At 41.1% G+C, this 15,658-nt stretch overlaps 1 protein-coding gene and 1 long non-coding RNA gene across 2 annotated transcripts; one reads left to right on the top strand and one right to left on the bottom strand.

Moving 5' to 3' along the window:
- The first annotated feature begins 3,341 nt into the window (after positions 1 to 3,341).
- On the top strand, positions 3,342 to 15,658 carry LOC26530292 (serine-rich adhesin for platelets). Its single transcript, XM_023180565.2, has 4 exons — positions 3,342 to 3,394; positions 4,227 to 4,416; positions 6,867 to 6,920; positions 7,438 to 15,658. The coding sequence occupies exons 2-4, from the start codon at positions 4,239 to 4,241 to the stop codon at positions 14,706 to 14,708; spliced, it is 7,503 nt and encodes a 2,500-aa protein (XP_023036333.2). The 5' UTR covers positions 3,342 to 3,394; positions 4,227 to 4,238; the 3' UTR covers positions 14,709 to 15,658.
- Positions 4,880 to 6,359, bottom strand: LOC124462107. Its single transcript, XR_006955383.1, has 3 exons — positions 6,011 to 6,359; positions 5,198 to 5,852; positions 4,880 to 5,114 (listed from the first exon to the last, which is right to left on the bottom strand). It is a non-coding gene; the product is annotated as an uncharacterized LOC124462107 (long non-coding RNA).

Raw genomic sequence — 15,658 nt, 5'->3', positions numbered from 1 at the left:
TTCCCTGATTGAACACCAAAAACTGCCATATCGCTGCCTGTATTCACGTACTTGCAGATGTATTTGATCGATTTCACTGGAACCGGATACCGATTTCCGTCTACCATGCATGGTGAATTCGGATTGATTGTACCGCATGGTCCATGGATCATGTTCTTGATGACGACTTCATGCAAAGCTTTATCAACGTCGGTCCGTGGAATGTTAGCGCATATCACATCGTCGATTTCATCTGTAGTGATTTTATCAAAGAGCCAGATTAGTATGTGAGCATGTGGCAACCCTCTCTTTTGCCATTCTACTAAATACATCCAGCACCGCGCCGATCCAAATACTTCATACTTCAGCATAAAATCCATTAGTGCTTCAGTTTTTGTCGGGCTGTGATGTCATAACTATCAGCGGACGATTGCCCAGAGAATAACAGCTGCACTATCTCGTCCCAAGCTGGATTGCATGTGAACGTAATAAATAAATCTGAACGGCCATAATATCGAGTATATGCCATAGCGTTGTGATAGATTTGCTCTTTGACTTTGAAAGTTGGCAAGAATTGGGCAGCCACAATTTCCGTCCCAAATGACGTCATTTGGAGGAAGGAATTATATTTCATAATGTTTGATAGGAAATGATTCGATTCAGTAGTGGATCCGGAAGGACAGTTCGCAGTGGCTCTTGTGGTGCTTCAAGTTGAAGTAATTTGATTTTGCCGCCAGCACAACACATTCCTTTCGTTTCATTATTGAACTTTAGAGCCTGACAGTAAGTGCAGACATAACTCATCTGGCCAATGACGACATAGCGGCTTGAGCCATAATCAGCAGCTAGGCCATATCGAAGTGCAATACGATGGTATTGCTCATGTCGATCTAGTCTTATCTGTGCGCGGGAGCAAACGCTCATGCTCAAGCCTGGCTGCACGCCTTTCGGCTGGTTCCATTAAAATCCTCTGCCTTAGCCGCTTCGTCTTCCGTACCATTTCCCGCTCTTCTTCAGTCGTATTTGAAACAAGTTCGCTGTTTTAGGAGGCATTATTTGGTTAGTAACTTTTCGTTTGTAAGTGAAACAGGAATGAATGAATTTCCTAGCACGTGGTTGACATGTAACCCGCCTCCGTGTATTGCGGTCGAAACACTGAAAGCCGTTATAAAACCCATTTAATTCATGCTCGCGAGTATGATTTTAAATTTTTCTTTACTATAAACCTCACGGAGCCCGAGACCTTTCCAACAAATGCAAAACCGTGGAAATCGTTTCGTGCGTTCTGGAGTTGTAGCGTCAGGAAAACACGACTTTTTATACCCTTGCAAAAAGGGTATATTAATTTTGGTCAGAAGTGCGCAACGCATAGAAGGAAGCATCTCCGACCATATACAATATATACATATATTCTTGATCAGCACGACGAGACGAGTTCAAATAGCCATGTCCGCCCGTCCGTCCGTCTGGATCGACGCGATCTCCTCCTACACCGTAAGAGCTACAGAGCTGAAATGCACTTAGGCTTGTATATACTGCACAGTTTTTATATCTGGGATTCAGTTGGATCGGATCACTATATCATATAGCTCCCATACAAACGTCAAAGTCACGAACAGTGACTTTTCTCAATAACTTCGTTATTTTCTTAGCTATTGTCGTTAAATATTTATGAATTTATTACACTAACAAACAACTGTGCCAAATTTTTTCAAGATCGGGTGACTATATCATATAGCTCCCATTATTCAATAACTTCGTTACTTTTGAAGCAATTGCCATAAAAATTTACATTTCTCAGTTTAGCATAACTATTAATGACTGTGCCAAATTTGATAAAGATCGGGCGACTATATCATATAGCTCCCATAGGAACAATCGACTTTGATCAATAACTTCGTTATTTCCTAAGCCGTTTTTCGCAAACATTAGACCTTTTACACAAAAAACTTGCAAGGGTTTACAAACTTTGACGCGGTCAAAGTTAGCCCCGCCCCTCTGGTTTATATATAAATAAATAAGATTATGTACATTGACGTATAATTTTAACATATAAAGAAGTTTTATTACTTTTGTCATCTATATTGGACGAACGAAGAATTAGAAAGTGTATAAAAGCTTCGACATTGGCCAAGTTAGCCAGACCCTTTAGGTTTAATGCGTTTATCAAATGAATTTCAAAGAAAAACAACTCACCTTTACAGATAACTTAGATAGTAAAGCGGAACGCAAAATATGTAAGCCATCTCAAACTGGTTTCACCAAAATACACATTGCCAAGTGGATGATATTTTACCAAAGCTTCGCGACTCCGTTGACATGAAGTATTCATCTTTATTAGATTTTGTCAAAAACGATTGTTTGGCGTAATTACTTCACAATATCATATGTCATGTTGAACTTCGTTACCATCGACCCTTTTCAAGATCGTTCTTTTAATGCTTCAGGAAGATGAAAATCACACTTTGATAAAATTCATTGCAAATACATTTATTTCTGATATTTGCAGTCGATCCATTAACAAATCCGGTATTCATCATCTATAAGTAGCACAATATATCGATGATGATTGTGTGACTTTCAGTATGCCGCATGGAGGTAGCCGTATTTCAATAAAAGGGATGCAGTATTTTAATTAAAAAATTATTTTTAATATTCATAATTTATTTAAAGTCGTATACCCATTGTGCATTTTTAGGGTAGGATTTTTGACATTCATTCGAATGCATTTTAAAGAAAAATATTTATAAACATACATTTGTACATATACCATGTCGTAAAAATGTGATTTTTATGCAAAATTTAAATAAATCTATTTATAGAAATTCGTAGATTATACTTTTACTCTGGATTTGGTAGATTTAACTTCAAGATGTTCACAAGGTTAAAAAATGTCATTACAAAGAAAATCATTTAAGTTTTCTATTCGCCTATAGTGCTACAATTTCTTTGGATCTTCTCCAATATTCGAGTAGACGGACCCAATTTTGCAGAACCTTTATGAACTATTAGCCCAAGCATCGGTAATTATTTCATTATTTCTAATCAGGTTTATTTTCTCCCCTTTCAAGCAGCGCTCATGGTGAGCCAAGTCGGTGTTTCATTTGGTAACACTTGCAGATTAGCTGCTAAAACTCTTACGGCGCACCGTGTCTGCTGCTCTCCCACCAGCTTACCACCACTACATAAACATTTGCGTCTGCGCTGTGACTGGTATTGGAAACCACTGGCGGCTTAAACTAGCCAAACCAGGTGCTCCCTCAAGCTCGAAAAACCACCGACCGCTGTCTCTTTCTTCTTGGTCGTGTTTGGGTATGAGCCAACAATGTGATGCCTGTGCGATTGAAGCTGGCCAAATCAGTTCTCTGCTTTTCTTTGCTTGGAATAGTCGTGCAGTTCCTCGATCTATCAAGCGGTAAAATAACAACTTACCTACATATTTCTGCATACACCTAAGCGAACACACACCTACATAAAGACGAGCCGTTTGTACATACATACATACATACATTTGTGTGTAAAAATGTGTGTGAAAATCTTTACACGTATATAATATACAATCGCGATTCCTTAATTGTGTTAAACCGTTTGAGTCCCATTTGCATAATAAAGATAAACGTTGAAAAACCACAAATCAAAGAATTTAAAATATACAAAATCAAAACATTTAAAATATCTAACAAGTTTATACATCCATATGTATGTAATCACATATATGCAATATTTTAAGTGCAAAAGAGTGAATACGATTGCATAAGTCTGCACATCCAGTTGCCCAAAGAAATATTTTAATAATTCGTCATATTGGTGTTATTAATGCATACATACATAAGTATGGCCCAACATTTTTGAACTGATTCGACTGATTTGAACACAATATAATATAAATTGTGTCATAATAGTTGTTTTCGAATATTTGAATAAATTCCAAATGCAAATATACCTATATATGTAGGTACATATAACATACATACATACATCTCCACAAATGTATAACAAAATCGTGAATGTAAAAGTCATATTAACAAATCAGATGCTATAAACAAATTTAAATTTCAATTCGGGTTTGAATACATACAAAAGGAACACAAACGAAGTGAAATCTCGCATCAAAAACTCAAGCAAAAATTCAAACAAAGCTTGGTCTGAACGAATCAGCTTTAATATAAACGCTGGTGACGCATCGCATACCAAAAATATTAATAAATATTGTATGTTTCTCTATCGAAATACTATTCCGCTTCAAGGAAACAAGGAATATGCTGCAACCTCGTTTAGCACGCAGAGAAGGAAGAGAAGATTGTAACATTTGTGTCTCCGAACCCAGGACATCCGTGCATCAGTGTCCTTGCCACGACAGTCGAAAAACGATGGCGCTAGCGTTGATCGTTGTGTTAGCAGTCATTGGGGCACCATTGGGGGCTACACAAACAGCCGGTAAGTCCGATTTCACCTTGGTTCTACAAACATAAGTATTTATGTCTGTATGTATGGCTGTGTGAGATTCTGCTACAATTTAAGCTATCGGAGTGGCATTTATATTGTACACACAAACATACATACAGACATACATATATATGTACATATGTACATCATACATCACATACTGTGTATGTATACCTGCGCATAAATTACTGTCTATTGTTGTGTCAGCAGATTTCTTTTCCTCCAACGGAAGAATACCACGAACTGAACACAATGCAGATATAACCATCTCCGTCCGTCCCCATGAACATATATTCGTTTTTAGTAAATAATGGTGAAGGGGCCAAAGTTTTGTTTATTCAATTTCATAGGTTTCCCATGACCCGTTTTCAATTTTAAAGTCGCTCGCGTTGTCTTCCGACATACATACATTGTCGAAGTTTAATCGATTCGAAAATGGAAGTCAGGGAGTCTATTTAGTATTCCAATTGATTCGGTCTTGTAAGGGTAAACCCAAGTACTTATATTACCAGCCAGCCCAGCTCAACTTTGGGAAAGAGCTTAAAGTAAAAACACTGTCAATGCACCTGTCACAATGTTGTTAAACCGGATTTTGCACTGGTGCTCCGTTTTGCCACAACTAGACCAGATTAACCCAGCTACAGTTAATGTCCAGATCGCCTCTCTTGCCAGTCACCAAGAAGTGCAAACTAAAACGGGATATAGTAAAGGTAGCTATTTATCTATCATAGGCATCAGTGCTATTCATTATGGTATTATAGCCCTTGCTTACTTTGTCGATGACCATTTATTCACAAAGGTACGAAATTTCAAAATTTCGACGGAGGAGAAAGCGGATTGACTACTTCTTTGATTGGCATTCACCTGATGTCTGCCGAAAAGCAACAAAAGCCAAAGGAGAAGCAGAAGCAGCATCACCATCAGTTAAATGAAAAAATATCATGTTAGGTGACTTGGTCTTCATGACTTTATTGTTTGCTAAGTGCAAAAAAACAGTATTTTAAATAATTGTAAACCAAACTAAAGACAAATAAACAGCACATGTACATACATATACATACATATGTACATACATATATGTAGGTTTTTAGATCTACCTCAAATATCATTATTATCATCATTAGCTAATGGCATTATTGAATACTCGCCAATAGCAAAAATTACAGTCGCGGCTTGATCAGCTTTCACAAACATTATGCACGGCATGGCCGTGCTCCGTCTCCATCTCCATCTCCATCTCGGCTTTTCGCTATCTTCCAACACATGTACCACCAACATCTACAATGGCGGCCTCATTACCACAGCCGAGAACAAACAAAGAATAAAGATGAAAAACACTAGACACAGCAATTTGGGTCATTAAATTGCATTCGTTCCAGAGTTACCATTCGTAAATAGAAGTAGAGAAATATAGATTACATAATGCTCTGAAATATTGGGGATCATTGGAAGCAAAGGAGAAAAATAATAAATACAAGGAACCGCTGGCGTCAATGTCTAGAAATGTGCTCAATGCAACTTTAATTTGCACGGATGCTGACTATTGTGGTGTATTGCAACTGCCACTTGAAACTTTCAAAAATACCTGCTGGTTTTCCATACTTGGAACGCACCAATGTACATTAGGCCGGTTGTCGAAGGTGGAGACGTAGCATCACGGATGAGTTTAGCTTAGATTTCAGATGAAGCTCAGGTGGGAATTGGAAATGGCTGGGGTGAAGTTGTGGATGTGAATGTGTGTTTGCCACTTTCTTTTCCTTTACCTTAACAGACTCTCGCTGTTTGTTGCATGCAGTTTGATGGCAGGGGGGGCGGTGGGCTTGACTTTTTCACTTTGAAGGTCTTTCAATGCTGCGCGAAACCAGTAACGAATGTTTTGCTGACCGAAAAGCAAGAGAAAAAGGCCATACAACGTATTGAACGTCACGGTCAGAGATGGGGACTTGGGATTATAAAATGTTGACTATTTGTCTCGGTTTACTCCCGGTGCTCGAACGCTTTCGCTCTTTTCGAATAGATGAGTATGAACTTACAAACAGACATATATACATACATATGAACATACATACATATGTACGTAGTCAATCGCAGCATCACTTTTGGGCTTGTTCGTGTTGCCTAATAAAGTAAAAACGGAAATAGCAGCTACACAGGTTGACCAACGTAAACTCGTTTCGAGACAGAAGAACTTCAAATGCTTTCTTCTATATATGTACATATAACTACTTACAATTTAATATTTAAGTATCTAATATGTATATGTTAGATATCCTTCCACAATAAACATTGACAAATCAAAATTTAGACATAAATACCAATAGGCACAATATATTTCAGAGTAACTTTATACTAAATTTAGTGATGGATGTATTTGAATTGTTTGATTTTTAGGTCTTAATTACCATTATCAATGTACTAAACTATATATCACTCAATTGCAGGTGACTCATTCATAGTGAGGCCTACTCCAGCGCTACGGCCGGCAGTGGCAGATGGTAAGAAAACTTCATATCCTCAGGTGTACCGATATGTATCTAGCCCAATAATTTATATGTAAACCCTGCTAATAACTACACAGTTACTTTGTCAATATACATTGAGGTCTATTTAAGTTTCCAAATTGTGTAACCTTTTCCAAATTTTGTAACCAAGAGACAAGATCTCGGAAAAGGTCAAGCCGCAGTGTAAATATATATGATTGAACGCCAAAGAGCAATGTATTTACTGCATTTCCTATTACTTTTCTTGTTTCTTTTTATGTAAATGGTTTCATCATCTTTCTATGCTGTACATTCTGGAAATGTTGATCTAATATCTTAACCTTTCAACTCTATACTCCAATTCCACAAATTGATTTAACTATCTTATGATGTAAATACCTCTTCTTTTTATCTTTCACATCTTTTCTCTTTATCTCTTACTATATTACTGTAAATGTTAATGTTACTATGCATTTGAGTGTGTTTTTGTATTGTATACGTATATGTATATGGCCTTGGCGTAATCTCACAGAACTGACCACCGTGCTCCTGGTTAATAATGGTAATGGGGCTGGACGTGTGGGGGACATCCATGGCCGGTTCTTGACAGTTCGTCCAGAAGTTGGACTTTTGACTTCCACAGCTCGCACATTTATCCAGGAGGGTACCACAACTGAATTCGCCACTCAGGTTTTGGGCACCACACTGGAGAATGGCCGCCTTTACGCCCAATACTTAAAGAAAAGTTCTAGAGTACTTTATGAGAATGCAAATAGTAATATACATGTGGCACCTTCTGTAGTTACAAGCTGGGTGGGTGATAGTACAAACTTGCACACTCGAGCGTTCCTACAAAGCCACAATGATTTGCTCAATGCGGATGCCCCAGATTGGCAGGATATTGACGATCGACTAGGTGGTTCAAGCACCAGCCGTAGCCATGACAAATTTGTGGGTAATACTGATTTCGTTAGTTTTCAAAGCGCGTCTCCTACAATAGGGCTAGAAGCAGCATCCTCCACTAATTCGGATCACGAGTCGCCTTCTAAAAATGTTCCCATTGTAAACGTCTTTCCGGATCGTTTTGGCAATTTGGAGAACAATGCTCGTAAATTGGCTGCCCAAAAAGTATTGCCAATCGGTGATTTGCCAACCTTCACAATCAAGACACATTTTGAGCCCAGTGCGTACCAACTGGATGACGATAACAGTATGAGTCAGGAAGAGCAGCGACAACACGCGAGTTATTTAGGATTAGACGATGGACGTTCGCCAAAGGTTTTTTATCAACACCTGATGGAAGGGCAGAACCATGATAATGTAAAGATGCCGGCGGAACAGTCTCTGTCTAAAGAAACAGTACTGCCCAAGAGAACGTTGGCTACAGTAACTTACTATGGATTCGCGGATTTTACCACCCTTGTAGGAGATAGCGTGATTGTGTTTTCGCCAAATACCCTAGAGACTAGTCCAAATTTTGGACACGTTACATCCATTAAAGGCAAGGCTACTCTAAGTACGCTAGAGAGCCGCTCGGGGTCAAACATTGCTCCTCAATCTTCAATCACTATAGGCATGCAGAAGGCGGAAATTGTATCGACACAAATTAATCCTTGGGCTATCGGCTTAGATGTAAATACTAGCGAAATACCAAACAACCCACCCTCAGCGGTACAGTCAATGACGCCGGAGCTAAAAATGTCACAGGGTAGCATTATATCGACGGCAAGTGGGAGCTCTATTGGCAACATTATTACAACTGAACAGGTTGCACCAAAAAAAACGGAGCTCAGTGAGACAAATCCAACCTTCTCGTTGCCAACAGACCAAGAAATTTCTGAAATATATGCATCACTGGCCAAAGCTCAAGATAAGGCTGCAACGCCATCTTCGATTTCTGAAGCATCCTCTGAAATAGTATTTGACACCAAAACGCTTAAAGCTAAGTCAAGTGTTCAGGTACTTGGCGGAGCGACAACGGTATTTATTGATGATGATCCCTTTGCCAATTTCGTAGAGTCAATTGCGCCTTCTACATCAACTTCGTCTGTCCTGCTATCAACATCTGCGCCATCAACTCTGATCAATTACGAATCTGCAACTGAAGAGGCGGTTACTCTGGGTCCCGAACCACTTGATATATCCACCTTACCGCCTCCAGGTAGTACAGACGAAGAGGAAACCACTATTCCGTCTGTAACTGAAGATCTTACAGGAATTATTGACTCTCAGAAATTACAAGAAACATTTGGTGGAAAAATTGAAAATTGCAAAAACACCACGTCGCAAGTGTTTTTAACCCAAGTCCCCAAATCAGGTGTAATCGAAGATCTCAGTACACAGTTTCAAAATGATGCAAGTTTACTTGCCGCCTTTGACATTGTTCAAACAACCAAATATTATTGCATTGACACTACGGTGATGCACGTTGAGCCCCAACAAGTGGAAAAACCGGAAAATGATATTATTATGGCAACGAGTAGTCTTTATATTCCAATTACAACGGACTCAACACCAAGTACAGAGGCTCAAGACGTAGACGAAACAACGACAGAGGACTCAAGCTCATTATTAGAAACCCATACCGAGCCTAATTTGGTGGAAATGCCAGTTAAAGAAGGACCTACGGTTCCTAAATTAGACGAAGCGTCAAGTAGTGAAAATGACAGCGATGAAAGGGAGACCGAAAAGGATAGTGAAGATTACGATGCAGACACTGAATCGGATGAAGTTGATTTAATTTACAAAACTCTATACACCACCTACACGTACCTTACTACATTCTTCCAAGCTGAGTCCTCCACGGTTTCGAGTCACACTGAGATAGTCACAAACGTGATCACATCAACGGTTGGCACTAGTGAAGATGTCGACGTTAAGCCAACTGCTATAGTGGCCCAAATTGGCGACAACGAAATAACAGCCACACAAACTCTTCAAGGGGACTCGAGTGCTAAGACATCAACTATTACAACCAAGTACACGATTCCGGAAGAGCTCGAAAGTTTGTTGCACGTCGACTCGCAATCAGCCAATCGTAACTCTAATACCGAAACAATAAGTCATAGCGAGGCTACGGTTTATCTGGACGATGCAAAATATACAAAAACATTTTTTACAACTTACACTTACTACACTACCATATTTGCTGATAGTGACACGGAAATAATGTCACGTACTGAGGTGCTTACAAACTATGTTACTGAATCGGCAGGCAAGACAAGTCTCTCGGCATCAATTCTAAATTCAGATCTCGTGGACGGACAGAAAGTTGTTCCCAGCCCAATTAGCACTTTGGCAACTGCGTCAAGTGACGAACTCCACAATATTTCAAAGGTTGATGAAGAACGTGTTACTCTAGTGACTGACGTAAGATCAAGTAGTTCTAACGGGGAGCAGCAAGTAATTGGAAAAGGACTTCGGGACCCCTTTGACGATCAAGTAAGTTCAGAAAGCAACACTGACGAGATAATTCCGTCGGCCACCCTGCTCCTTCAAACGAGCTTCACGACTTTCACATTCTATACAACAATGTATTCTGGTGATATTACGAATGTGGTAAGTCGACTTGAAACAGTTACTAATGTAGCTACCGAAACACTTCAGCCCACTAAAACGTTAGCCGGTAGTGTGGACGAAGCGACATTGCCCATTACATATTTCACAACATTTACATATTGGACCAAGTTGGCTAAAGATGGAGAAATTACCACTCTAAGCAGGGAGGAGACGATTTCTAATGTGATTGGACCTACACAGGAAGCCTCATCTTCGACATATGATTATGCCCCCATAATGACAATCACCGATAGTGCAGAAAACCACTTTGCTATAACACCCGAAACAAGTGGGGAAACCAATGCGACAGTTAAAAGCTTGCCTGATCTTACCACATATTATACCACTTATACCTACTATACAACATCATATGAGGCTAATAATACTGTCACGGACTCCCGCTTCGAAACAGTGACAAATGTGGTTACGCCTACAAGCACGGTGGCTACATCCTTGCCAGCATTGGATGAGCTTGATGCAAAAAAAGATCTCAGTCAGACTGTAACTAAGATCCATGGATTGGGTGAAATCAATACACCAGATTTAGTTCTATATGACTATAAGCATATAGTCGACGCGGATGGTGTGAGCACTTTGTATTTTACAACACAAATTGTTTCTTCAGTTAATATTGAAGGTGCTGCCATAGCCGTTACTAGCAGTACTTCCAGCTTGTATATAGATGAAGCCAAAAAGTTAAGCATATCTACATTGTCGGCAAGTGAGGCGACTGACGAAAACGGGTCAGTCTCCCGCCAATACAAAACTGGATTAGTCAGGCTAATTGAAGGCACACGAATCGGGAACAGTACCACTACTCTTTACCAGTCTAAGGTAATTGGTACTTTGATAGATGATAGGTACGCTCAGATTATTGAGAGTACGTCGAGCTTCCTTTTCGAAAAAACAGTTGGGCCGACAGAGATTGTGGCCACACCAACCCTTGGGCCTATTATTTCAACACAGGAGTTTACAGATGCAGCCAGCATTAGCGAAAGCGGCGATTCTACCATTAGCGATACGGAGACAACGACAGAGAGTAATACGGATGGGAATGATGATACGGAGATCCAAGACACGCTTCAATCTAAAAAGCGGACATTTGCCCCAGTAATCAGACCATTTGCGTCTCGCAATAGGCCCACATTTGCACCAAAACAAAAGATTATAACACCTAGTAGCGCAACTATTATAACTAGATCGGATATTACACCGACAATAACTGCGACCCCTGCTCTTAAAACAATAGGCAGATATAGTTCATCGAAAAGGGGACCAATTTCAAACGCACCCATCAACCCGAATGACTCCAGCACGTCAAGACGTAGCTTTGGACGCCCGATCAAACCATCAAGTAGTTCTGCCTTAAGCGAAGTAAGCAATAGCTCTGTATTTGCGCCTTCAAGAAACCGCTTTGCATCGTCTTCACGCTCCGGTCCATTATTAAGTTCCAGACGACTTGGCGCAAGTGCTTCATATCGACCATCAAACGGTCCTGGCTTTCGAGCTTCCGCCCTAAACACTCTAAACTCCAAACTGCGCATTAAGCCAACGGCGGCATTATCTTCTTCATTGGGACAGTCTACAACGAATACGGTGGCACCAGCCAATCCAGATAGTAGCAGTGAGAGCGAACATTCAACAGAGACGCCACAAACTACCGATGAAGACGAAACTCTGTTGGAAAATTCTCGACGTAATCAGAACCCTTTATTGCGTTTCCGTCGGCCTTTGAATAGACCCAGTGGATTTACACCAATACCACGTCCAAATGCCGGCACCAGCAACTCGCCCACCATTTCGCCTAGGAGGAACCCACTATCGGGACGGGCAAAAACTTCAGCGACAACAACGACTACCACCACAACCACAGTCAAACCACGTCCCAGAAGCTTCCAGCGTCCCACAATAAGCAGTCTACAAGGACGTTCAAGGCCACAAAATAATCTATTTCCACCACGCGGTCTATTTCAAGCACAGCAACAAAAAACTGAAGCTCCACCGGAAGTTAAACAAGCTGAGGCTGAAGCGGAAAATGATTCCGAATATGATGACGATGATGATGCAGATGATGATGGCGATGAAGATGGTCAAGACGAAACTAATAGACGTCGTCGCTCTAATAACAAGCTTGCTCGGCCTAAAACACATTTGAGAGTTCGTCGGCAAGCTGATGGCTTAAACAGGAGCCGATTTCGGTTTCGACGTCCAAGTACTGCATCACCGCCAGTAGCAGACGAGCAGACGATTGCAAACACTGATGACCTTAGTGAAAGTACTGTAAATCCACGAGCTAAAGCGCGCTTTGGATCGAGATACCAGGCAGCCCGGGGTCAAGGTCAAAGTCAACATTTACATGGACAGACAACAGCGCCAAGTCCAACGACCACAACAAATCTTCGATCTATCCGTCCCACAAGACCTATTTCTTCTCGCACCCAATTTACATTACGAGAGAAGGACAACTCGTCTAAGGGATCTATACGTCCAGGTTCAAATTTTCGGCGACAGCAGCCTTCGGTAAGTTCTTCCATTAGACGGAAAACTGGATCCAGCACAGTTGGCTCTACCAGCCGTCGGTTAAAAAGCTATAACAGCAATAGTGGGAACAACAATGTCGAAAGTTCCGGTTCTCGTTCAGCGGCTTCTCGCGGACGAAATGGCAACACAAATGCTTCCTCTAGAAGTCGGGTACGATCCCGAAATCGGAATGAATATATCTCAGATCAGGAGCCTACAGAGCTAGGAACTCAGACTATTACAGTGACACACCTTATACCTGCCGAAGTTACTGTACCCGTTATTAACGGCCAAGTAACGGAGTATAAAAATATCGTTACTGCGAAAACAAGCACCGAAGTTCTGGGGCCACATCAATACTCTCAAATTGTTGGCACCAATGGACAGACATCTGTATTTTTAACAAGAGAGGACTCGAGTGTGAACATTGCTGGAGCCACTGAGCTTACACGTTACCTGTTACATGATTCGTTGACAACGACAATAACATTTACCCCAACGACAATTCGTGGCCGTAAGACATCTTTCTCTCACGTGCTTCCATCCACAGTATATTCTGTGGAGGCTTTGATATCTACAGTACAGCCTCAAATATCGGCAAACGCCCCGCTGGCCAATATTTTACTTTCACAATTATTATTGGGTAACCTTAATCTGCCATCAAATCCATTAATTGGCGCCCTTGGACAGCAGCTACCGGATACGATGCCAGCCGTATCTCCCACCCCGCTACAGCCAGTCACAGAATTCCGCACCCATACGTCCACATTTGTGACAACCATATTTGACGGCAAGTCTACAATAGTGCCAGTCACGTTTCAAGGCAAAAAGATCCTTACAACTGTCTACGATAGCTCCTGGCAGACAATAACCGCCACTGAATACAGTGTAGATACTATAGTTAACACTCCGACGCAGCAGCAACCGCAGCATGCACAGTCAATTGGCCAGGTGGCACAGGTGAACAGTTTGCTCCTACAGCAGTTACTTTTACAACAGCAACAGCCGCAGCAACCGCAACTTCAGACAATTTCCCATACGACGTCGCCACAAATATTTTTGAGTGACAACCTCCAGGACTTAGATGAAGCTTCGCGCTCAGGAGTGGAAATCGGAGGCCGCGATAGCATTGACGACATAATAGTACCTGTTGAGAACGAAAACGATGGGGAAGTACAACACAAAGGTAATCGCAAAAAAACACGCAAATCTAGCAAAGGTCACAAACGAAACAAGCAGCAGTTAAATCTCCCGCAAGATGAAAGCAGCGTTGTTACGCTTTATGTGTCCGGTCGCAGGCCTGGGGAATTTAGTACTATACTGTCCACGGTTCAAAACGGGTACGACCATTCAGTGTCCTTGCAGAAAAGGCAAGCGCATGCTAATATTAAAACAACTGTTGCTTTTGATGGGCTTGACGATCAATACGAATCGGAAGGAAGCGAAACTGTTCAATTGTATGTACCTCTCAAGATCGAAGCTGACACAGAATCAGAGAGTGATCATCTCCACCTGCAACTTGTCGAAAATTCACTTGCCTCAGATGTGAGAATGGCAATAATGCACGAGCCCACCGTTCAAACAGCATCATTGGAAAGCATTGTTGGTGACGTAGGTCTTTGGTATGCCAAATCAACGTCTCAGGCATCACTCGCAGCGTCATCGACGACCACTGATAGTTCAAAAGGGACGGATGCGACGAATACCCTACATTTTTTAGCATAAATGACCTCACTGAGTTGTCCCCACTACAGTTGCAGGTCAATAAAGTCTGTGAGCTTCCGAACTGCCCACTCGACGTCAAACCCGTTGCCCTAGAAAAAGTAAGCAAACCAAATCAAAGAATGAAACGTGAGACCCGTCTCATCTTGGCCAACAGCATCACTAAATTCAACGCGACAGATCCAGATCCAGACCCAGATTCATTACACAAGCGTCGGTTTCGAAAGGTACTCGTACGGCGCCAACCTAAGCTACAATATGCCGTACCACTAGTCAATGAAAAAAATCAAGGAACCCACGGCAGTCTTCTCAATGTGCAGATTAAACAGCCAAAGAAACATCGTGTTGTAATATTCAAACATAAAGTTTCAAACAATACCTTCGTCGATACCAATAGCCCGAGCCAAAACAGTTCAGCTGAAAGTTTCAAATTTGCTAAAACGAATCATAAGCAATCGCTACAACCAACATCCCAGTCGGTATTGAAAAATACTACTTCGCCGGTTTCAGACGTTTTAACTAAAAGTAGTCACAACACGCTTTCAAATAAACGTAGAAGGCGAAAAAAGAAACAATCTCGCATTCAATCGAGTAAATCAAGGACATCGTCAAATTGTACAGACTGCATTAACCCAGACACTAAGCCTCTGACCGTGTTCAAGGTAACCACATCGACTACTGAATTGTACACAAGAACCTATTCATACATAGTTGATCGCGTACACAATGACGAGCACGAAGTCCAATCCCAAACAACATTTATCCGGGTGACTACCCGCACATTGCCGGTCACACTGACCATCACGTCAAGCCATTTAACTATAGATTCAGTTATGCCCACGTCAACTATGCATACGAGTTACCCGCACACTCAAACTCTGCATCACCACTCTATGTTTTCTTCACAATAGTTAAAACGCACAATTTTAAGAAACAAAAAAAAAAAGTTTTAA

Source organism: Drosophila willistoni, chromosome 3R (assembly GCF_018902025.1).
Source record: "Drosophila willistoni isolate 14030-0811.24 chromosome 3R, UCI_dwil_1.1, whole genome shotgun sequence".
NCBI classification, from domain to species: Eukaryota; Metazoa; Arthropoda; class Insecta; order Diptera; family Drosophilidae; genus Drosophila; species Drosophila willistoni.
Note: the sequence above shows the minus strand (reverse complement) of the source record. Positions and strands in the feature narration are given on the sequence as shown.